The sequence below is a fragment of the Crotalus tigris genome, unplaced genomic scaffold, assembly GCF_016545835.1.
Source record: "Crotalus tigris isolate CLP2741 ecotype Arizona unplaced genomic scaffold, ASM1654583v1 scf7180000018268.1906537, whole genome shotgun sequence".
In the NCBI taxonomy this organism is placed as follows: Eukaryota; Metazoa; Chordata; class Lepidosauria; order Squamata; family Viperidae; genus Crotalus; species Crotalus tigris.
In genome coordinates, this window is record NW_024096914.1 from 1,279,083 (window position 1) to 1,303,300 (window position 24,218).

General features: G+C 39.2%; 1 protein-coding gene across 1 annotated transcript in view; it reads right to left on the reverse strand.

Moving 5' to 3' along the window:
- The window catches only part of TUSC3 (tumor suppressor candidate 3), a 148,498-nt gene extending 130,011 nt beyond the window's left edge, over positions 1–18,487 (reverse strand). Inside the window, exon 1 of the mRNA XM_039349415.1 lies at positions 18,309–18,487. Coding sequence (XP_039205349.1) covers positions 18,309–18,407 — 99 coding nt within the window. The 5' untranslated portion in view covers positions 18,408–18,487. The remainder of the gene's footprint in view (positions 1–18,308) is intronic.
- Positions 18,488–24,218: the final 5,731 nt, after the last annotated feature.

A 24,218-nucleotide genomic window follows, 5' to 3' on the forward strand; every position in this document is an offset into this window, starting at 1 on the left:
GATGTGTCCGAACCTGATCCGGTGGAACAACTGCCTGCAGTTCGCGAAGCCACATGATTGATGCCCTGGCGAAGAAAGAGGATGAAGTCATGGCCTTGATCGCCCATGCCGAAGCATGGTGCGCTTGGCGGAGAGAAAGTTCAAACTTCTTGTCCTCCGTTTTCAGGGCCTCAGCCATATCCCCTGGAATAGCAGATGTGGAAAACAAAGAAGTCAGGGGAGTATCAACAGAAGGCACCTCCAAGAGGGAAGCAAATGAAGAAGAAACATTGAACAGTTTCTTCTCTGTACTATTAGGAGAAGGCAGAGTGGCCAGGGATGACCACTGTTTCTCCACTGTAGTACGGAAAACCAGTGGACAAGTAATCTGCTTGTCCTCCACAACCTGTTCAGCGAACAAAGGGTTAGACTCCTGACTGGTAGAGGTAGAAGGTTTCTCCTCCTGCACCGAAGTGAGGTTGACGGTGGTAACGGCCTTTATCAGTAGACACCTGAAAAGAGAAGGGTCAAAAAGCCCCAAAGTTGGCGCCTGTTCGGGCGCTGCCTCCTCATCCTCTGACATGGGCATGTCAGCTATCTCCAGGTCAACAGACCCCTCCTCCCCTAGCTGGGAAGAAGTCTCAGAAACACCTGAACTGGGGATTATAGTACGTCCCGCTTGAGAAGGAGATATAGAAGGAGGTGGCGGTGGTTGAAAGGGTCGTTGTCCCCTAGAAAACATGAATTGCATAAATGCATTGTGCATGAAGGTCTGAAACTGATCTGACCACATATCCCTTTGTTCCATAGAACTAGCACCAGCCTCAGCTGGAATAAATGTGGCCTCAGGGCCTTGATGAGTAGATGATGATGAGGAGCGAGGGGGACCAAACTGCTCAGTTTCCCCCTGAGGAGACCAAGCCCTTGGGACATCATGAGAAGGTGCAAATGGAGGCTCAAATGGAGAAGTGTCCAATGGAGCGGGGAACCACTTCAACTTCACTGGACATGAGCCTTTGGGCTTTGTAGAATTCCCTTTCCAGCGCCAAATTCTCCTCGAGGCCTCTCGCTCGGCTGACTTTGAGGGCTCTTTGGTAGAAATGTGTTTTGTCTCGGCCTTTTTCTTTTCCCCGCGTCCAAATCAGTAGATTTGCGTTTTGTTTGTGCAGGGGGAATACTAGAGCCTGTGATGCCTGGGGCGAGGAACTGTCTGCCACTGCAGTCTAAATAATCCGGGTAGGAGATATTCAGAAGTGGAGGGAACCCAAACACATAGATCTAGTTGACAGAGATGGAAAACGATCCTCACTCTGCACAACAGCAATGGCAACGGACAGCCAGACAGCTCCCTAGAACTGCCTGTCTAGGCCTGTGACAAATGCCACACACTAATTGTAACAGGTGGAGTTAAAATAAATTCCCCTTCACTCAACTCACCCCAGAAAATGAGGATATGTGATAGAACACAATGAGTAGTTAGAATAATAACACACAATAGAGATCAGGAATCAGCTCTGTAATTCTCCTGATGACACATTGAAACTTCCCCCCGGTGAAAGGACTGACAAGGCAGATCAGTAGTGATAAAAGGCAGGCCTCAGTACTTTATCGAGGAACACGAGGTCCCTCAAAATGGCTTCTGTGCTCAGTGACACACTCAAAATGGTGACTGCCTAAAGACACTCTCAAAATGGCAGCCGTTGTTGATAACCCATTCAATATGGCGGCCGTCCCCCAAAGCACGCGGTTAAAATGGCGACTGCACCCGTTTAGTGCCTCCCAAGAAAAATGATCACGCCAAAGAGGGGAGTAAGAGGGAATCGAAAACCCCTGCCAGAAACAGACTTTAAAGCCAGTCAATATAATCAAAGCAATTTTCCCCTGAAAAGCACTTGCTTATAGGCGCGCCGCCTCTGCTGCGATGAAAATTCTGAAGCTGAAAGAAGCCTCGTAATGTCAAAGCCGAGAGGGAAGCCTCTGAATTGCCTGAGTCCGCTCCCCCGCTGATCTGCTGACTGGGAGCTGAAAGCCCCCACCTGAAAACAGCCTGCAGTCTTCTCCACAGGAGCCTGTTAGGCTCGAGGCCAGAAGGCCTAAGTCAAATTTCAGTTTTGCCAATTGAGTCCCGATGAAAAACAACACAATTTAAATATAGCCAAATAAGATTAAAGTCAATTAGATTCAGTTAGAAAGCAATTAACCTAGCCTAGCTAAGGAGCCGAAAAATCTGCACCCTTCTGAGCCTGAGACTAAGTCAAAACTGGGAAGACACACCCAGAAGGAGGCGTGGCCAAAGTTCTGACCTAGTCTCTTCTGAGCAGGAAGGCTGAAATTACCCATCCGGTGGATTCTACACTCATCATGTTGGAGAACGGCGCTCTGCGAGGGTTGGGTCGGGACGGTGGGAGAACAGCGCTCTGTGAGGATTGGGTCAGCGGCAGCGGTGATGGAGCTCTCCATCGGTGGGAAAGTAGTGGCTGGTGGCGGAGCGCTTCTCACTGCGTTTTTCCCCTGGACCTTTAAACCATTTTTAAAAACACAACAAGAGTTATATATATCATGGAAAAGCCAACCCATGGCTGAATGGAATATGATGGCCTCCTTGAACTTACCATCTTACCACATGTCAGAGCAAAGCCTTTCCCGCTAATAATAACTAAGATGTGTGTTCCCCATTTTAAAATGACAACCCCACAAAACCCCCTTTCCCCCAAAAAAACACGACCTGCCTGCCTCTGAAGTCGACGCTTAATCAGAAAGTTGCCCAACCCTCACCCCACCCCAAGGTGAGCGGCCAAGCCTTCGCCAGACCTTTGGGAATGGACGAGAGCTGTCTTTTAAATGAATTGTGAAATTCTTTGGACCATAGCTTTTCTCATACTCATGTTCTCTCCATTTTTAATCCCATGAAGGTGTTTGGTGATTTTATTAAACCATTGGTGGTAGCCTTCAGAGCACTGTTAACATCATGGTCTGTTTAATATTTTTATGTTGTTGGCTCCCATCACTCCTCCTCCCCCCCCCGTCACTTCTGCTGAGGTACATGTTTATTCATGTTTATTCATGTTTATCCTGCCTTTATAAATAACTCAAACTCAATACTCTTTCCTCAACCTATTTTCCCCACAGCAATGACAACCCTGTGAGATGAGTTCAATTGTGAGGGAGTGACTGACCTAAAGTCGCTCAGAGTGACTGCCCTAAAATTCATACCTAAAGAGGAACTAGAACTCGCAAACTCCCTGTTTCTAGCCTAGTGCTTAACCAACAACTCAAATTGTCTTTCATGTTGTCGCCTTGTGGCTCCCTTGTTAAAATTTGAGCAATGGAAGTGTTTTTTTTATTATTCCTCTAAACAGATCAGCTTAAAAGAAGAACCCTTGATTGTGAGCCTATTTTAATCTTTCCATTTTTAGGATTGTTGTAATCTGTATGAGTTGGAAGTACTGTAGCACTTACCTTCTTCCATCCTTAGCAACACTGAAATGGCTTTTGGTTGGAGAGCTTGTTGCCACTGGTCATCTCAGCCCTGCCTTGCCTCACCCCACAGGATGAGCCTCCTACCCACTGTCCCACTCACCAGAGACCCCTGGATCTCCCCCAACCCTGCTCGGCCCCCACAGGCATCCCTCCCCACGAGCAACATTGAGGTAGCCATGCCCACCCAGTGGCCACGCCCACCCAGTGGGCCACGCCCACCTGGCACCCGATGATAAATAAGTGGGGTTTGGTTGCAGTTTGGGCACTTAGTCTCTAAAAAGTTCGCCATCACTGTTCTATGTAATGGCCGCACCCTGTAGAATACTTTGCACTTTGCACTTTCTTACTGGCTTTTTGGAAAACTGTACAGATAATTCTCTGTTTAGTGTTTTATAGGGAGATCAATGGGATTCTTATATTTTTGTTCTTTCTGATCCTATAGAGAGACAATCCTGCTGATTTTTATTTCCGTATTTGTTCCATTTTGCTGATATCTTCTTTTCCCTGAAGGACTATATGTAGCAGCTTTCTCCAATTAGCCACAACAAACAATACGTAGTCTTATTTTCCTCCAAATGGCTCTAATATAGAGATCCAGGTTCAATCTTCCATCTGGCCTATGGAGTTCATCATATAATTAGCCCACCTCCAAAAATAGTAAGCTATTGATAGTAATGAGAGTAGTCAGTATCTATGTTGCTCCTGAATTATTCAATACCTCCCATACAATACTTTAAAAATCATAACCACAATTTCTAACATCACCTTTTTCAACCCTTACTTTTTTTAATCTTTGGAAAATGAAGCAATAGTTTGATCAACATAGGAAACTCAAGGCTGAGGTAGAACCCATGAATATCCAGGTTTAAATGTCACACTTTTTGCCACTACATTAGACCTTTATTAGTACTGTTCTTCTTTATTAAGACTTACATATTACATCAACTGTCTGCTATATCATCTCTTCCTTGCTCTTATATCAATTTCCCCAGAGATCCATCAACAAAATTACCACATTACTTTCTTTTTAGAGATCAGGAATTCTTGCCAATGGAAGCAAAGGTGCTGCAGATGTTATTTGCCCCAAGACACATGAACATAAGTGGAAATGATACATCAGCTATCTTGGGAGATGCAGGAGGAAAAAGCAAAAAGAAAGGTCTTATTTATGGCTGAACTTAAAACAAAAAGAAAAACAAAACATAGCCCCTAGGTATCCTATGGGAGACAAAACAGTAATAAAGCTAAAGCCATAAGGGGGCAATTGACCGCCAAACTAACCAACAAATTATGAAGAGAGATGACTATGGGAGATAATCGCCACAAGGCATCTAAAATATCATTTACAGAATTGCCTAATAAGACTATCCATCTATCAATAATAGCAACCAATCTTTTTTTTTTTTTTAAAGTGATTCTCAGTCTCAGGTCCAAATCCAAAATTTACCCCTTCCATGAAGTCACTGATTGCATGCTTAACTAAAGTTTGTAGAATAAGCTCCTAGATTTTATCACTCCAGCAGAAATGAACAATTGATGCAATTTCAGAAACAGATCCAGAACTATGGATAAGGTTTACTAAAAAAAAAAAATAGAAAGCTGCTATCACAGATTTTCAGTAACTATATTGATTCAAAATAACTCTGTTTTTTTAAAAAGTACTTCATTTTCACCTTCTAATATTTCTTTTCTTTCTTCATTCTCTTTCATGGATTACCTGTTCTCCTCTTTGGAATGAACTCACCTGTTTGCACCTGTTCTTAGTTTTGTAACTGTCAGATTTGCTAAATATTTTTTTCCTTACTGAAACTTTTCATATAAACCATAATTAGATACGTTTAGTTCATAATTATAGTTAAAAACAGAATAGCTGAATTCAGCTAACTTAAAATGAATCAAACCACTTTACAACTTACCATTTGGTATGAATACAATATATATTAGATAGCCAGCTAGAGTACTTGCACAATGCAGCTGTGATCCATGATGCTGAATATGAAGAAGAGTCCATTGTTGCATGAGGTTTATCCTTTTATCCCACTAAACCAATACAAAATATGCAACTCTATGCTGACCTTGAAATACTTCAGATTTAAGGAATACTTTCAAGACAAGAATATGTAGCTACAGATCACACTGAATGCCAGATAGATAGATGGATGGATGGATGGATGGAATTAAGTTTTTATTTTAATGCTTTCACCAAAATGCTGAAGCCACAATAATCGATTAAATAAAAAATTTCTATAAACATCATATTATGCAGGAAAACAACAGATTTCCATTCTTCCATGCTTCAATTTCCATCCAGACCACATCACAAAATTTAATATCTATTGCCAGGTTCTACAAAACAACCAAGTTGTTCTCACCCAGTTTGCAGATATATTTACCTAATAGAATTAAATCAGATATTCAAGAGACTGAATGATCCACTCAACAAAATCAACACACAAATCAATAGAGCCAAATAAATTTCTATGACACGAAGACAGAGCACAAAAACAGAATAACACCTTCAGCTTATAGCTCAAGACACTAAATTGCACCATTAAAAAGCTACAGACCATACTAGACAATGACACCACACTTTCTCAGGTATTGGCTATCATCCCACACTGACATAAAACAACCACTCTACCCAAAGCAGATTGTCACAAAAACATGAAACAACAGAACAATTATGCTGACATGGGAATCCATATCTTGCAATGAACCTAGTCGTCTACTTTGCCCCAAAATTTTATACCAATAGCACAATCATTGGCCCAAACAAAGTTAATGGTGCCTTCATATGCTCTTCCTCTAATGCAGTGGTTCTCAACCTGTGGGTCGGGACCCCATTTGGGGTCGAACGACTATTTCACGGGGGTCGCCAAACAACGCAGTCCGCCATTTTTTCCCCTTTTCCTTAGCTGTGCTACTCCCTTTTATTCTATTGGTTTTTGAAAGCCAATAGAATAGACTCTCTTGAATACAGTCTAATTCTATTGGCTTTCAAAAGCCAATAGGAATTGTCCAGGCTGTCTCTGCCCTGCTGAGCCCGCCAAAAGTCCCATTCTGCAAACGGTGCTGCACCAGTTGAGTAGTCCTTGACTTACGACCGGTTGAGTAGTCCTCGACTTACGACCGGTTGGGGGTCGCGGCATTAAAAAGGTTGAGAACCGCTGCTCTAATGTGAGATATGGCACCATTTGCCAGCAATGCTGCTCTGGATTTTATACTGGATAAAAAAAGCCAGAGGAACAGAAATTGACACAAATTTGATCTCAGGACTTCAAAGAGTAATAGCAGAATATTTTAGCCTCTCTGGACATTTAAATAGAGATCTCAAGGTAACTATTTCAGAATAATGTAACTATACCAGCACAGTAGAGCAAAACTGTGAAAATCATATACATCAGAGTTTCAAACTATATCAGAAAGTCTTAACAAACACAATGGAATTTTAACACACTACAATTATTTATTGATATTGATTGTGTATATATTTATATGTAACCTGCATCTCTCCAACTATCCCCTCTCCTCATGAATCCCAATTAAAATCTTATATATACACATTGCTTTTTTTCTAAAAAAAAAAAAAAAAGGTGCTGGAACTCATACATGTCATACAACCTGTCTTGCCTACCCTACAAGGTTCCATCCAAAAAAGGTGCCAGAACTCTGTTCTGGGCGTTCTCTGAGAAAAAAAGCTCTTTCTCTCTCTCTCTCTGTGTGTGTGTGTGTGTCTGTCTGTCTGTCTATCTGTCTGTGTGTGTATATATATATATATATATGTGTGTGTGTGTGTGTGTGTATACATACATACATGTATATATAGCTGTTCCATGCGTATGATAAAATGAATTGCAATTCACAAAAAAATATGCTTTGTGTATTATTTTGAAAAGATGTTATGTGACTTCTCCTGATATTTGGCTAGCATAGATTACCATGCTATCCCCCTACAATGAAAACAAAAAATAAATAGTTTTTCTGAAAATTGGAACTTAATTATTGCTTGAACATTGTAGACAAAGTACCGTATATTCTGGCGTATAAGACGACTTTTGAGAGCGATGAAACAGCCTCCAAACTCGGGGGTCGTCTTATATGCCGAGTCATAACGTTTATTTATTTATTTATTATTTCCGGCGTATAAGATGACGTTCTAGGAATGCGACTCGGTGTCGATCATCTTATACGCCGGAAATGACGTCATTTCCGGCGTATAAGATGATCGACACCGAGTCGCATGCCTAGAAAGTCATCTTATACGCCGAAATGACGTTATAAACTACGTTTATTTCCGGCGTATAAGATGACGTTCTAGGCATGCGACTCGGTGTCGATCATCTTATACGCCGGAAATGATGTCATTTCCGGCGTATAAGATGATCGACACCGAGTCGCATGCCTAGAAAGTCATCTTATATGCGACTCGGCGTTGATCGTCTGGCGACCCGGCGTCGAACTCGGGGTTTGTCTTATACGCCGGGTCGCCTAATACGCCGGCATATACAGTAATAAGCTGTTGAAGCCAAATTTCTTTGGTTTTAGACGTTTTCAACTGCAACCCTCAGCATGTTTTACACAAAGCGATTCATATTGATTCCAACTGCATTGCAATTTTATATTGATCAAAGATGCCTGTTAAAAAATAATATGTAACTATAGAAACATAGCTACAATACAAAGTTAGGCATACTTCCATCATCTTCAATATGCTTAATTCTATGCTGGATAGTAGCCAAAGAACATTTTGAGAAAAAGGTGTTGCTATACAATTTAAATTTAGAATTCATATTAAGTGAGATCTGGTACTGAGAATATAATAAATATAATACAATTGCTGCAGAGTTAAGTTGGTACCTAGTTTTATCCTATAGTATCTTTTAAAGGTTCTATTCTCTTATTCGGGCACAGCATTTATATTAAAACTGTGAACAAGTGACTCCTATTATTTATGGAACTTCCTCTCTCCAGATCCAGCAGAAAGTCCTATCAGGGAATGTCATCTGGGAGGATTAGTAAGTGGGCCTTTTCTGTAGTAGTAGCTTCCCCTTATGGCTCCCAAATACTATGCTGGCATTTCATAAAGTTTTAACAACCTCACTATTTTCCCAAACATGGAATAGTTAATGGAGTCCTCAAAATGAATGTGTCATCTGCTAAATATTTACATTGCCCTCTGCTGCTATTATACAGACAGACACTACTTTATACCTAAAATGGACAGGAAGATTACTTTTTTCCAAAGAATTTTCACATGGTAAAAATTTTCACTTTGTATAACAGTCAAGGATACAGAGCATCACAGTGCTAGAAAATTAGATTATATGTATGTAATGCTCTATATGCTTGATAGTCAGAATACCAATGGAAAAAGCAAACTTCTCCCTCATTCTGAAAGGGAGAATATGTTCATCCTCTTCTTAAAGACACCACTTCTGAAACTGTTGGAAATATAGTTGTATGCAGGGATATACCAGTAGAATTGCTGAACTAAGACAACTGCTACTCAGTTTTAAGCTTACCCCCAAGCCATGAAAGGTCACAGAATTATTTTAGTAAAATCAGCACCTGGTTATTGTGAAGAAAACATGGAAAAGGGAGTGTTACATACATTACCTTAATCTTTAAGAATCCAGAATAAAAAAATAATATATTCTATAAAGGTAATGGTTTCCCCTGTCCAGTTGTATCCGACTGTAGGAGGGCAGTGCTCAGGAGCCGAGCGAGCCATTGTTGTCTGAAGACCCTTCTGTGGTCATGTGGCCAGCATGATTAAACACCAAAGGTGCATGGAACACTGTTACCTTCCCAGAAAAATGGTAACTATTTATCTACTCACACTTGCATGCTTTCTAACTGCTAAATGGGCAGGAGCTGGGGCCTGTAGCAGGAGCTCACCCTGTTGCATGGCATTCGAGTCTGGAACCCAGGCTGTCAGCTTTCAGCTGAGTTTAGCATCTTTAACCGCTGAACCACTATGAACCCCCCAATATATTATGTGCTGTATTATAATAATAATATAAAAACATGAAAATATCCCCATGTGGCTTTATTTAACATTTTTAATAATTTTCATTAAAATGCCTTTCTCTTTCATGTGAGCCCTGGGTATATTTAAATGTAATGTTGTATATAAAATAAGTTTAGAAACAAAAAGAAAGGCGAACAAAAGTCAGCCAGATAATATTTACAAATTTCATTTAGATACTAAAAGATAGAAGTAGCACAAATTGGAGCTTAAATGTGTGGTTGAGAAATAAAAAAAAATCCTTCCCTTTATTTTCCTACACTAAGTCACTAATGTAAAGCACTCTCAGTCTTCTATTAGGTTCAACTTCTTTTGTATCCACTGTCTTTTCCCACATAACTCTTCTCAATTAATTTTTTAATCCGCTTTCAGATCAGTCTCAATGTTATCCACTAAAACGTGTTCCTCTTTCAAGAGCCGAGGTGGAATAGTGGTTAGAATGCAGTACTGCTTGCTAATTCTGCTGACTGCCAGCCAACTGCCAGCAGTTCGATTCTCACCTGCTCAAGGTTGACTCAGCCTTCCAGACTGGTAAAATGAGGACCCAGACTGTTGGGGGCAATATGCTGACTCTGTAAACCACTTAGAGAGGGCTGTAAAGTACTGTGAAGCAGTGTATAAATCTAAGTGCTATTGCTATTAACATCTTTTAAAAACAGTCTCTTTACATAGCACACCTTTATAAATTAATGTTTGGAAACATTGTTCAAAAATATCCTTCAATATGCTGAATGTTAAAATATTTTGCTACATTCTATTTGTATGTAAAGTTTAAGTGCTTTTGTTATTTAACTATAATTTTTAGTTATTTCTAGTTCCTTCAAGTGTACAACTTATAAAATCCCATCCTCTCAGGGTTTTGTTACAGAATTCAAAACAAAAGTATTTCCCCATGGAAAGATGCTTATAAAATTCCAAACTCTTATTTCAAATGTATGAGGAAACTTAGACCATATGTAACTTTTTAAAATCAAAGTTTTAATCACCGTTTTGCTGTTTATTCCAGAAAAAAACAGCCTTAAACTTAGATTTAAAATCTATTTCATTAAGGATTGAAGGAAACTCACCCAGTGCTATAAAATTTGTTGATCGAAAAGTTCCTACTAGATGAAACACAAATAATGAGCAATTTCTGAAAGTTATTAGAAAAGAAGATAGGTGAACCCAGAACTCTTTTGAAGGTGCCAATCATGATTTGAGTGAGATGCCATTTCCTCATCTCCCAGAGCTTTAAATCTGCCATAAACTGACTGATGTCTTAATAGTTAAAAGGGAAATATAAATAACAAATCAAAAGAGTGACTTGGATAATCTTCCTTTACAAAAAAGCTTCTTAAAACTTTAAAGAATTTTGTGAGAAGGGACAAAGAAAAAATGAAAGAAGTTTTAGAATTATATTTGAAGGTACTAAATATAAAGACTGTTAAAAGTAGAAGGAAGGAATATAAAGTTGGTTCACTGGATCAAAGTTAAAATAGATATGTTGCTACTCTGGTAAACCTTAATGAACTTTTACTAATCAGGACTGAAATGAGCCGAGGTGGCGCAGCAGTTAGAGTGCAGTACTGCAGGCCACTTTAGCTGACTGTGTTCAGCAGGTCAGCGGTTCAAATCTCACCGGCTCAAGGTTGACTCAGCCTTCCATCCTTCCGAGGTAGGTAAAATGAGGACCCAGATTGTTGGGGGCAATGTAAATATATATATATACATTGCTTACTGGTGTACACCGCTTAGAGAGTGCTTGCACTTAAAAGTGGTATATAAGTCTCATAAATAAATAAATGTTAAAGTTTTTAAGGATTTGGTTATACATAAGAGATTGAATATGGGAAGAAGTTATATTTTAAGGCAGGGGTCTCCAACCTTTTTTGATTGGTGATCCAATCAATCAAAAGGGGAGGAGCAGGCACCTTACATGGCGCATGTGCAAACATGAATGTAGCCACATGTGTGCACGAGTGAACAAACAGGCTGTGAGCATTTGTACCACGTACACAGGGTTGCGAGCATGCACGTGAGGCTTTCAGTGACGGCTGTGGCACCTGTGTGAGGCTTGTGGCACTGCCACTGCCAGGCTTGCAGCGATGCTACCACCAGCGCGGAGCTCGCGCTGCAACTTAGAGTGATGTCGCCCTGGCACAAGGCTCATGCCCCACTCCACAGCAATGCCATCCCAGTGTGAGGATCACGCCGCTGCCCCTGCATGAGGTTTCTGCTACCACCCCCATGCAAGGATCATGTTGTGGCTCGCAGCAATGCCACCCCTGTGCAAGTATCATGTCACCAGCCCCGAACGAGGATCGCGCTGCCACCCCGGCACAAGGATCCCACTGGGGCCCACCTGCTGCTTGCAGTGGTGCCACTGCCTATAGAAGTTTCATGGCAATGCCGCCACCTGTGTGGCGCACCACCGGCCACATGCCGCTCACAGCACTGCCACTCCGCATGCAACATTCATGGCAACGATGATACTAGCGGCACTGCCACCTCCCGCACAATTTGCGGCAACTGTGGCATGAGGGGGGGTGAGCACATGCACTGCCCAACTACTCACGCAGTCCAGCGGCCAAGAAGCCACAGGACCTCTGTTTTAAGGGTTGATAAATTATTAAAAGGGGAAAGTCACTTCTGTATATATTCCTTTTCTTTTTTTTTCTTTTCTATTTTGTTCTATTTTCTTTTTCTTTTCTGCACCTTCTATTTTTTATTTTTGTTTAGTTTGTATTCATTTATCATTTGAGTTTTATTTTTAACAAAATTACTATTTAAGGTCTTTCATGGCTTTTTACATGACTTTCATTTTAAGAAGCATAAAGTGTAAGCAAGCATACTTTTCTTATTCACATATATTACTTTGAGGATAACATTGTTTTTGACATACAGTATTTAATAGATTGCTTTACTCTATCATTTTAAAAGAAAACTGATGACCCAGGAGTTTTAGAGTTATTTTGCACACCATGAAATGGGTTCCATGAACTTTATGGGGAGAGCACTATTTTCTTTATTGCATAATATAAATAAACAAACAAATATCAGCAAAAGTGATGCAGACAAGATGGAAGATAGCTTTGCTTCTCACTGAAAAAAATTAAAACTGTCCCTGCTGATATCTGAAATGCATTTTTTCTAGATTAGTGCTATCTGCAGAATTTTTTAAAAAAGAAAATTTCCTATGCCTCCATCAGAAATAAAAACTACATATCTCATTATGGAATCACACTAATCTTCTTGAAATTTTACCTCTCCCCTCTATTTATCCCTTTCTATGTAGTGGCAATGCTTTAGACCAGGGGTCCCCAACCTGTAGGCTTCTGGTCATTGGGCTGTGGGATAGGTTGACCAGTGCATGCACATGTGTGTGTACACACACTCCCTCACACTAGTGTCGCAGCTGCAGGTCACAAAAACAGGACACTGCACCGTGCAGTGCAAAAACGGGCCGACACCATGCCTTCGGGTGCAAACACTGCCGTGCCATGGGGTGCAAAAACAGGACAACACACCATGCAAAAATGGGCCGCTGCACCTCAGGGTGAGAAAATGCAATGCCGCCATGCTTTAGTACGCAAAAATGGGCAATAGTGCGCCTTGTGGCACAGAAACAGGGCTCTATGCACAAGAATGGGGCAGAGCTAGCGAGTATCATGCAAGCGCTAGCCCCGCCCTGTTTGTGCACATAAAATGCATCCCCTTCCCTTTCCCTCCAGTCTACCAACCAAGAAAGGTTGGTGACCTCTGCTTTAGACATTCTCCTGAAATATATCAAATTGCTGAAGTTGGTGCAACCGATGTTATCTTTCTTCCTTTTCCAGTATAGTATCAGTCTGGCATGAATGCACAAAATTTCTTTTCTCCCAGGTGCAACCAATATGGTGGTTTACAGTTTGTAGGTACACTTCAGACTCAAAATATATTCCAATAGTCTGGGACTTGTTGGCTTACTTCATAGAGTTGCCAGTGGTAATTTTAAACAAGCTGGTTGGAGAATTCTGGGAGTTACAGTCCATAGATCTTAAAGTTCCCAAGGTTAAGAAACTCTGATCTAGAGTTAGTGGAGTTTAACTAGTAAGACCAGAGAAATGCAAGTTCAGGTATAACCCAAACTATGGACACTCATTGGTGACTGAACTCTCTCAGCAAAATCTACTTAATAGATTATTTTTATAGTAATAAAACCTAAGGAGGCAATGTAATATATGCTACTGTTATGTGCTCCTGACTACTTTCCTTCGTCACCAGAGGCAAGCTCGCTGGGAGAGAAGCTATCAAAGCTTGGTTCTCTCCAAAGTTTTAACCCAAAATATTTCCTTCTTTATACATCCCTTGTCCCAGCTGCCACATCCCTCCTCTTTCCCCATTGGCTGCGGTACTATGAGGTTACACTCTTTCCGACCGCCTCCTACATATTTCCTGCTACATACTAAATCATACATCACATGTACATTAAAATTAGGAGATAATTTATGCAAGGTGTGTCAATTAATATTAATCAATTAATTGCGCATACTCAGTTGCCTGAGTTCTGGCCCCCCTTTTTTATGACTTCTTAGAAAAATAGGTTCTTTCTTGTTTTGCTAGATATCTTTTATTACAGATGTTTTCTTCTTCCTTTCCCATTCTAAGACCCAGTTATTTTTGCCTACATATTTCCTTTACATCCTTTCTTTATGTTAACCTTTCCTGTTTCCCATCATAGCTTCTCCACTCAGTAAATTTCCACTGCAGCAAATTCAATTTTAAATTTCTCTTTCAATATTAAATTTTGAAGACTTTTCTTTTATTTCTATCACTACTTTTAGTGCTTGGAAGAAATGAAGAATATTGATCTAAAATATGAATAAAGAAAATATAATATACAAAGACTTATAGAAATGTATCATGTACCACTGATTTTTAAGATATACTAATCTTTATTGTGCAGTTGTAGGATCCACATCTTCTTTCCTAATGATACCTGGAACTCATAGATATTATTCAAAGCAAAATGTACATGCTTGATAAGTGGTAATAGAGACATTTCACTTTATCAGCCACACCTACTGGTGACAATATCTCTTTGACCATATTCTATCGGGGATTGTGTGGACCTTTTCAAGAAAGTTATTTAATAAAAATTGTCACAAAGAACCAAATATTATCTCCATCACCTCCAATTCTGCTATCACCGATAAAAAGAAGTATGCCAAAACATTCCAACAATCAGGTTCTTATTAGAAATGTTCCATAAAGAACAGTCATGTCAAAGTTCATGACAAAGAATGGCAGCTGTTATTATCTCACCCGGAGCTCATCAGTCTTTGCTATTTCCTCTTCCATTTAATGCATTTCAGTCCAAAGAATAAAATGTCAGAACTATCCTATTCCTTGACATGAAAGAAACAAAAATTGTTGGGGCTCACTTTCTTGTAATGCAATGTCCTCTCTTGCAATGAGAAATTACCATTGCAATTTGGAAACAAGTGCCATCCCTGACACTAAAGGAGGTTAGATCAACAAATAAAAAAAAAATAGAATTTGGCATGTCAGAATTCCAAAAACAGATGCCATTTGCCCCATGATCTCTAAGGAACTAAATTGGGCCAGCCACCTGCAAAACCAGGAAAAGTTCCAAAGCATTTGAAGGCCAATTAAGTCTCCATAACTAATGGCCAAAGGGGGAGCAATGGTAGATTTTCAAATACTTTTCTAGCTCCAGTAACAAAAATTTTTCCTCATATGCCTTTATAGTGACAACCTTGCACTGGAAATCTGTAATTAAGGCAGGAAATCATAGGTCTAAAATCCCACTATTGGGCTTATGGGGCTCAGACATGGATCCAGTGCTTGGTATCTAGATTGTAAAGAAGGGCAGAAATTTTTCTTTCCACTAAAATGAAATGTGTTCATATAATCTGCCTGCTATCTTCTCTTACCAACCATTTGTTTCCTTCAAACCCATCAGCCTTATTTTTTTTTTATTGAAATTTTTCAAAAATTTTACAAATAAACATCCCCCCCCCTCCCAAACCACCCCACCCTCCCCCCCCCCGACTTCCCAGAACTGAATATAGGATTGTTTAACAAATTTTAAAAAATAACGTTTACAATTTATAAGATAATTAATAAAAATAATAAAGGTCATAATAATAATATATATAATAATATATATAATAATAATATGCATAACATAAGCTTTAAAATGAATAATATATACTAAAAAAGAAAGAAAAAAAAAGGGAAAAGAAAAGAGAGAGAGAAAGAAAAAAGAAAAAAGTAGACGAAAAATAGAACATATATATAAAAAAATATATATAAGTAATAATACGTAAAGAAAAAAGGAAGAAAGAAAGAAGGAAAAAACAATCATTACAAGTTATAAAAAAGCTAAATGGTATTTTTCCATATCCAAATTATATTGTATGAAATTTATCCATTTTTCCCATACTGCAAAGAATTTCTCTTGAGATTGCTCCTTTAAAAAAGCCGAAATCTTTGCCATTTCTGCCAGATACGAAACTTTGTGAAACCACTCTTGCAAAGTAGGCAAGGATTCCTTCTTCCAATATTGCCCTATTAACAGCCTAGCGGCTGTAATCAAATTTAACATCAATATAACCTCCTTAGCATCACAATCAGTAACAATACCTAGTAAAAATAATTGCGGAGTAAATTTTACCCTCCGTTTAAAAATTCTTTGGATATTCCACAAACCCATCAGCCTTATTGATATAACTTTGTTATTATTCATTTCCTAGATTTGTACCTGCTCAAATCAAAAGATATGCAGTGATTCATAGCATAATTCATTCTAGTTTAAAAATTAGTAATACCAAAAAACAGCTAGCAGATCAACTGGAGATAAACAAAAACTCATATTATCATGGCTTCCACCTGGCCACCCAGCAGTAGCCAGAGTCTAGAAGGATTTATATGTTGTGGACTTACACTCTCAAAAGTATTGTAACCCTTCAAGAGGTAATATTGGAGCTGTCACAGCTTTGATACACAAATATTTTGCTATTTAAAAAATACCTAAGGACAGAAGCAAGACTTTCGTTACTGTTTCTTCTTATTCTTTGTAGCCAAACTAGAAGTAGGTGGCAGAATACCTGCACTGTCACAGGTAACTAGGCTGCTGTTTATTTAGTATGATTCCACTTTAGTTGGGTGAAAGTTTGAATATATATAAGATTTATGCATCTTATTACATTTTTCAAATTTACTGATTGCTATTTCACAATTTTTTTATTTCTATTCCTTCTTACCATGTATAAAATAATCCTCCAAATAATCCACCTTATACTATTAGGACTGCTTCATTTTCCCCGACATATGGCACATCTCTGAAATAGTATAGACTAATAAAAATAAACAGTTGTAAGCTAAAGGTTAAAACAAAGAAGAAAGGTATATTTTCCAAACACAAGAAAAAATTCATGATTTATAAAAGTTTGTTAAGAAATAATCAAATGAATAGATATAATTCTGACTAATTTTCAGGGAGTTCTTTATCACATACAGACTCTTCCCACACATACACACACACACATACACACACACCTGAAAAATTCAGGCTATTGAATAATTTATTTTCTTTACTTCAGAAGTTATGATGGAACAGAGTGTGATCAAAGAAGTTAACCTTTTATATACGTTTTAATCCTCAAATGATTTAGAAAGTAAGATAGCATGTTGAGTCTATAGTGATCTAACTTATGGATAAATAATTAATTCAACCCCAACGCAAGGCTGTTTTTCACTTTATTCCATTTTTAAGTAGAGGCATGTTAAGATTCATCTACTTTGTTTTTGATGAGTTAGCAAGAAGAGAATTAGTTCAGAAGTTAGATCTGAGTTACATCTGCAAATATTCTAATATATATTCTAATATATATGTGTATACACACACACACACAGTGCTTTTTTTTTGTAAAAAAAAAAAGTTTGTCTCCTTTCCTTTTCCTTGCCCTTTCAACTAGTCCTTTCCTCTTTGCTAGAGGAAGACCTTAATTTTAATCAAGACCTGTCACAGCACAATGACTAGCAAATTCTATTTTAAAAAATCAGCTTCAGATGGATTTAAATATTGCAGAAAATTTCAAAATATCAGCAACATGCAATAAGAAAGAAATATGAAAAAAACATCCAAAAAGGATCCCTTTTTCTCCCATATGAAACTCACCATCTTCGACCTCGAATTCATTTCTCTTATTCCCAAATACTTGCTCAAAGGAACAGAGTCCTTCCCTGAAAAATCCAGGCCCCAGGATAATTTATCTTATTTACTTTGGAAGTTATGACAGAACAGAGTGTGGATCAAAGAAGATAACCGTTGTTTATTGATTTATTGTAATGTTTTGGAAAATAAGACTCTATGCTGAGTCCCTCAGCTCCAGTTTATGGATGGATAATTAGTTCAAGCCCTCAGCTAGGCTGTCACTCCACCTGATTTACACCTTGAAGGCCAGGCCTGAAGGACCCATTGTTTCTTTCACGCTGCACTTCTGCACCTAGAAGAATGGCTACCAATGCACGTCCCCAGGGAAAATTTCTTGCCCATGAGACGGCAATCTCCGAGATTGCTGAAAGAAAAGGAGCTACGTGTGAAATGGCTGCGAACCAATTCTGAACAGAAGGACGCTCGTGAAACACAAAACGCGCACAGAGGAAGGAAAGCGAGGGATCAGAATGGCACAATGGGAACGAGAAAGAAAGCAGCGATGCACTAAAATAAAACAACGGCGCCAGCAGCGCGGAGGGAAGGGCGGGGGACAGAATTGCCCTTTCTTAGCAGTGCTCCCGGGGAAGAAGGAAAGATGGGGCAGGTGAAGGGGTCTACCTCCTTCTTCTTTTGGCTTTCCCCGAACTGGAAACAAAGGAGGAAGAGGAGGCAGCTCCCCGCAGACAGGTGCAGCTTTAAGAGCCGTAGTGATGCCATGGCTTCCCAACAGCGCCCTTCAACACCTCCCGTCTACCTGCTAGCGGCCGTTATCCACGCCACTTTCCCTGCCCGAATTGGGCCAGGCAGTGGCCAATCCAAAAGCAAGCTCCTAAGCAAAGCGTTCTGGGAAATGTAGTTTCCTCTTGTTCTCCCCAAGCTCGCCTTCTTTCTTCCTTCAAGAGAGGAGAACTTCTTATTTACTTATCTGTATTACGAGAGTAATTCAGTCGTTTTAAGTCCGGAATGGAGGCGTTTCTCAGTCCGAAATTTGATGCAGCTGTTTCTTCCCGGGAAGAAAATGGATTGGTCTGGACAGCATTTGCAGAGGGTATGACCTAAATAAATTAGACTGTAGCCCATGGGTTTGGGCTAAAAAAAGTAAAGGGGATAATAATAAGATGATGATAAGTTGACTTTAACAAGGATTAGGGAAGTTTATGTTTCCATGGTTTTAAAATAGGGAAAGAGGTTCTGCACTGTTGACCTCTGATTCCTGAATATTATGATGGAAATAATATTGATTAATACTGTTAAGAAATATTGCCAAGTTCCATATGTTGTCACCAGCAAACCCACATAGATACAACACAAATATGAAGTCACCCAATCTTTACTCAAATGTATGATTTTTATCATATTAAAAGTGAATTTTTATTCTGTAAAATGGAGCCTACCTGCTCAGAAATCAATCCTACTGAATTCAACTCATATAAAAGTGTTGTACAAAATTACTTATTTAATGATTGGGACTCATGGTCTTTCTGTTTTCAAACCTTGGAGTGGGCATTTTCTTTGGTCTCAAATGCTCTGGGAAACTAGCAGGTGATTATACTTTTCTAACAAAGCCTTTCAGTTTACTAACCTATATGAAAATTGTGAGCTAACTTACTTGTTCCCATGTTCTGCTTTTGGTAATTCCTTACATAATTAAGAATGCAGAATACAGAATAAGAGTTCTGAGGAATTTGAAATCCAACACTCCAGAAGACAGGCTTAAGATACAGGTGGACTTGGATAGACTTGAACAATGGGTGCTATCTAACAAAATGAAATTCAATGGTGAAAAAAGTAAGGTTCTACATTTAGGCAAGAAAAAACAAATGAACAGGTATAGTATAGGGGGTACCTTGGTCAATAGTAGTAACTGTGAGAGGGATCTCGGAGTCCTAGTGGACAATCATTTAAATATGAGCCAGCAGTGTGCTGCAGCTGCCCAAAAAGCCAACACAGTGCTAGGCTGCATTAACCGAGGGATAGAATCAAGATCACATGAAGTATTAATACCACTTTACAATGCCTTGGTAAGGTCACACTTGGAATAGTGCATCCAGTTTTGGTCACCACGATGTAAAAAGGATGCTGAGACCCTAGAAAGAGTACAGAGAAGAGCAACAAAGATGATTAGGGGACTGGAGGCTAAAACATATAAGGAACGGTTGCTAGAATTGGGTATGTCTAGTTTAATGAAGAGAAAGATGAGGGGTGACATGATAGTAGTGTTCCAATATATCAGGGGCTACCACAAAGAAGAGGGAGTCAAGCTATGCTCCAAAGTGCCTGAAGGCAGGACAAGAAGCAACGGGTGGAAACTAACCAAAGAGAGAAGCAACCTAGAACTAAGGAGAAACTTCCTGACAGTTAGAATAATTAACCAGTGGAACAACCTGCCTCCAGAAGCGGTGAATGCTCCAACACTGGAAGATTTTAAGAAGAGATTGGACAGCCATTTGTCTGAAATGGTATAGGGTTTCCTGCCTGAGCAGGGGGTTGGACTAGATGACCTCTAAGGTCCCTTCCAACTTTATTATTATTATTATTATTATTATTATTATTATTATTATTATTATTATTATTATTATTTTCATCAATATATTGAATATTTTTATCAGGTGGGTTGGGATTGATTTTAGTACTATTCTGCAGTATTCATGCACATATCCTGTGGTGTTTTAGATTAGATGAAATCTAGTACTTAGTACATTGACTTTTAGGATTCCTCTTAATTTCCCAACATCATGATGTGAAATTAACTCAATTTCTATCTGGAGAAAATGTAGCACAATTTAGAAACTATAACAAAGAAGACCCTTTTAAAGCTTTTCGCTAGTTTTTGCAATGTTCTTTATCTTTCCCACTACTGAGTTAATGTGCTATCCACCCAACTTGAATTGCCTGAAAACTACATCAGCATGAACATTGTGTCAATGACTGATCTTGACCCAGTCTTTACTGCCTGTTTCATGTTGCTGCCTTTCCCTCCAATATAATAGTTAATAAAACTGTACAGAGTTGACATAACTTACGGTTATCCTAAGACAATGTCTACATATGGGGGGAAAAAAAAAACACTCCTTGAATACCAGTACAACTTAAGGCTGACCCATGGGCCTTCATGAGATGAAAGTGATATCATGGAGACATCAAAAGAAAAAGATGTTGCCAATGTATGTGATACATACAAATGGAGAAACGGCTGGTAAAAGAGCTGTTGAAATGTAACAAACCTCAACTTTTAAATAACAACAACAACAACAACAATGAGGAGGCAGAGGTCCCAGTCTGCTTAGGACCCAGGGCCTTTAGGACTTTATTCATATCAACACAAAGAAAATCCCAGACAATGGGGCTTCTATCTGAATAGATACATAGTTATTATTTGTAAAATTAAATACAACTTACTGATCTGAATAACTGTCTGGAGTTAGTATGATCAAGTAGGATACAAATTATGCAACTTTGTTTTTTTAAAAAAACCTATTGTTTCAAAAGAGTATTAGATCCATATTGAAAAAGCAGGTATGGTACTTTTTCAAACAAATACAAGATCCATTTACATAGTGCCTGAATAGTGCTTTTGCCAGATACTACAATGACAGATACAGTACATGTTTGAAAGCCAGGTAATAACAACAACAACAACGATGATGATGATATTGGAAGGGACCTTGGAGGTCATCTAGTCCAACCCCCTGCACAGGCAGGAAAACCTATATCATTTCAGACAAATGGCTGCCAGTCTCTTCTTAAAAACTTCCAATGTTGGAGCATTCACCACTTCTGGAGGTAGGTTGTTCCACTGGTTAATTGTTCTGTCAGGAAGTTTCTCCTTAGTTCTAGGTTGCTTCTCTCCTTGATTAGTTTTCATCCGTTGCTTCTTGTCCTGCCTTCAGGTGCTTTGGAAAATTGCTTGACTCCCTCTTCTTTGTGGCAGCCCCTGAGATATTGGAATACTGCTATCATGTCCCCCCTCATCCTTCTCTTCGTTAAACTAGACATACCCAATTCCAGCAGCCTTTCCTTATATGTTTTAGCCTCCAATCCCCTAATCATCTTTGTATTTTGAAGACATTTGTGTTAGCCTTCTGGAGGCAAGCTGTTCCATTTCTGGAGGCAGGTTGTTCCATTTCTGGAAGCAAGTGTCCAGTTTTTTTTCTGCAGTTCAAGTCAAAATAGCTATGGAGGAAAATGCCTAGTGACCACAATGGAGGAATGAACCTTGAGTAGGGTACAATAGCCAAGAAAAGCTGAACTGGTCTACTCTCTGATTGCGTCATCAACAATATTGTCAAGGAAGTTTTATAGATCACATCCATGACAAAAATTGTATCAGGAAAAAAGATCAAACATGCTATAAAGCTGATGTAATTAAATACTTTTAACTTCACTATTCAGTTTTTCTAATTTTAATTTTTTTTAGCATTTTAAACTTTTTATTATAGTATAATTTGCCCTCAGTCACTGCATCATTAAGACAGAAATTTAATAAAGACATGCACACTTTCTAATTTGACAAATGACTACATGATTCCAAAAGGAAACACGCTACAGTACAGCATGCAAGATAACCATCAAGTTTAATTTTGACGTAACAAAGGATTTTTTTAAGACTTAGGGGATAACTGCTCTTTCTGTTCAGTACATCACCAAGGGGGGCCATTCACCACTTCCTGAGGCCAGAATAGAGGACAGCAATTCCTCCTATTCCCAGCCCATTGCAAATGCATTCCATTCAATCTTCAATTCATCTTTAATTCAAAACTGTTTTACAACCCAAGCTCTCATAAGCCTTTCATAGCAGATGGTTTCCAGTACTTCGATCCATTCTAGTAGCAGCCCCAGTTTTGGAAAGCATCTTCCCTCCAGCAGCTGGTGTTGTTGTATGCCTACATTTCATCCTGGACTGCTGGGATATTATGTTTTCTATTGATCAGGAATTACTTTAAATAAAAACAACTTGCAGTTGATCCACCAAAGGCCCCATTAAGTCAGTGAGCTATCCTCAACTCCATAAGCTTGTGCTCAATTCGTTGCTCATATCACCAGGTAGGCACCCTTTCATTTTCTGTCCAGGTTGGATGAAATATGTTGTTCTTGTTTTCCCGCCTCCTGCCCACACTTCTAAAGGCTTTTTTCCCCTTCCTACTTATTTTATGGGGCTGAATTGTGAGTTTGTCCTTGTTCAAAGTTTTTGTGGTCTTACAGGAAAGGAAGAAACAAACAAACAAAAAAACTTGGCATGAGAGCAATGATTGTCAAAGAAAGTAATGTAGGAACTGGTGGTGAAAACATCCATGCATGCAAACACAAAGGAAACCGAAGGACTAGTGAAGAGAGAACAGTTCCAAAAAAAGAGAAGGGAAGCATCAGTAGACCGATCCAACCAGGAGCCAACTAGTGAGGCCTGTCTTCCCCACATGGATGGGAAGGAGAAGAAGCAAAGTAACAATAAGGCCTTTAGGAAGTTATCATCTAGGCTAGGGGTGTCAAACTTGCAACATCACGTGACATGTCGCGACGTATCGTGAGTTTTTTTTCATTGCCAGCAATGGGGTGGGCACAGTTTTGACATGACACATGCGGCCCGTAGGCTGGCAGTTTGATACCCCTGATCTAGGCTGAATATTAGTCTAGCCCAGGGGTAGGCAACCTTGGCTCTTTTATGACTTGTGGACTTTAATACCCAGAATTCCTGAACCAGCCATGCTGCCCCGGTCTAGCCCATTATCAATCAACTGCCTTCAATTCTGAAATGTCTCCCCGTTGCAGCTGGGAGCAACACGGGAAACAAAGAGCTCAAGCTGCTCTAAGGAATTGTCCTTAATCTACTAGGCAATTGAAAACAATCATGTTTGAAATCAACCATCCAGAATCACCTATAAGAGCATACAGAGCCATATCTCTACCCAGGCAAATCATGCAATAGCAGGACTTTCCACAAAATAGGTACTTAAATAGCGAATGTTTAAATGAGGCCCAAACAGCCTTAGGCAATGCAACAAAAATGGAACTGGTCACTCCTGTTGTACTAGCTAGCAAGGCTAGAAATAGCTGGGGAACAGGGAAGGGAAGCGAATCACAGTCTACGAAATAGCAGTCCAATCACAGCACTTGAAATAATCCAAACATTGAGAAAACACTGCTGAATATGTGTTGGAAGTCAATGTATTCTCTCTGCATATTCTCTTTCTGAGAGAAATATTAAAAATGACTAGTAAAGCAGGTTATAGAACGATAAAGGAAATTTATTATATGTATAGGCCAGGACTTTCACCAAGATAATAATAATAATAATAGTAATAATAATAATAATAATAATAATAATACTGAAATTAGTATATCAGGAAGGCTTACTGACTACTGGAGAGACGAAACTGGCCTACAAGAAAGACCAAATGAAGAACAGAATAGAGGCATGGGAAGACAAAGCACTACATGGCCAATACATTAAAAAAATAGCTGGGAAAGCAGATATTAACAAGACCTGGCAATGGCTAAGAGCAGGAAAATTGAAGAAAGAGACCGAGGGAC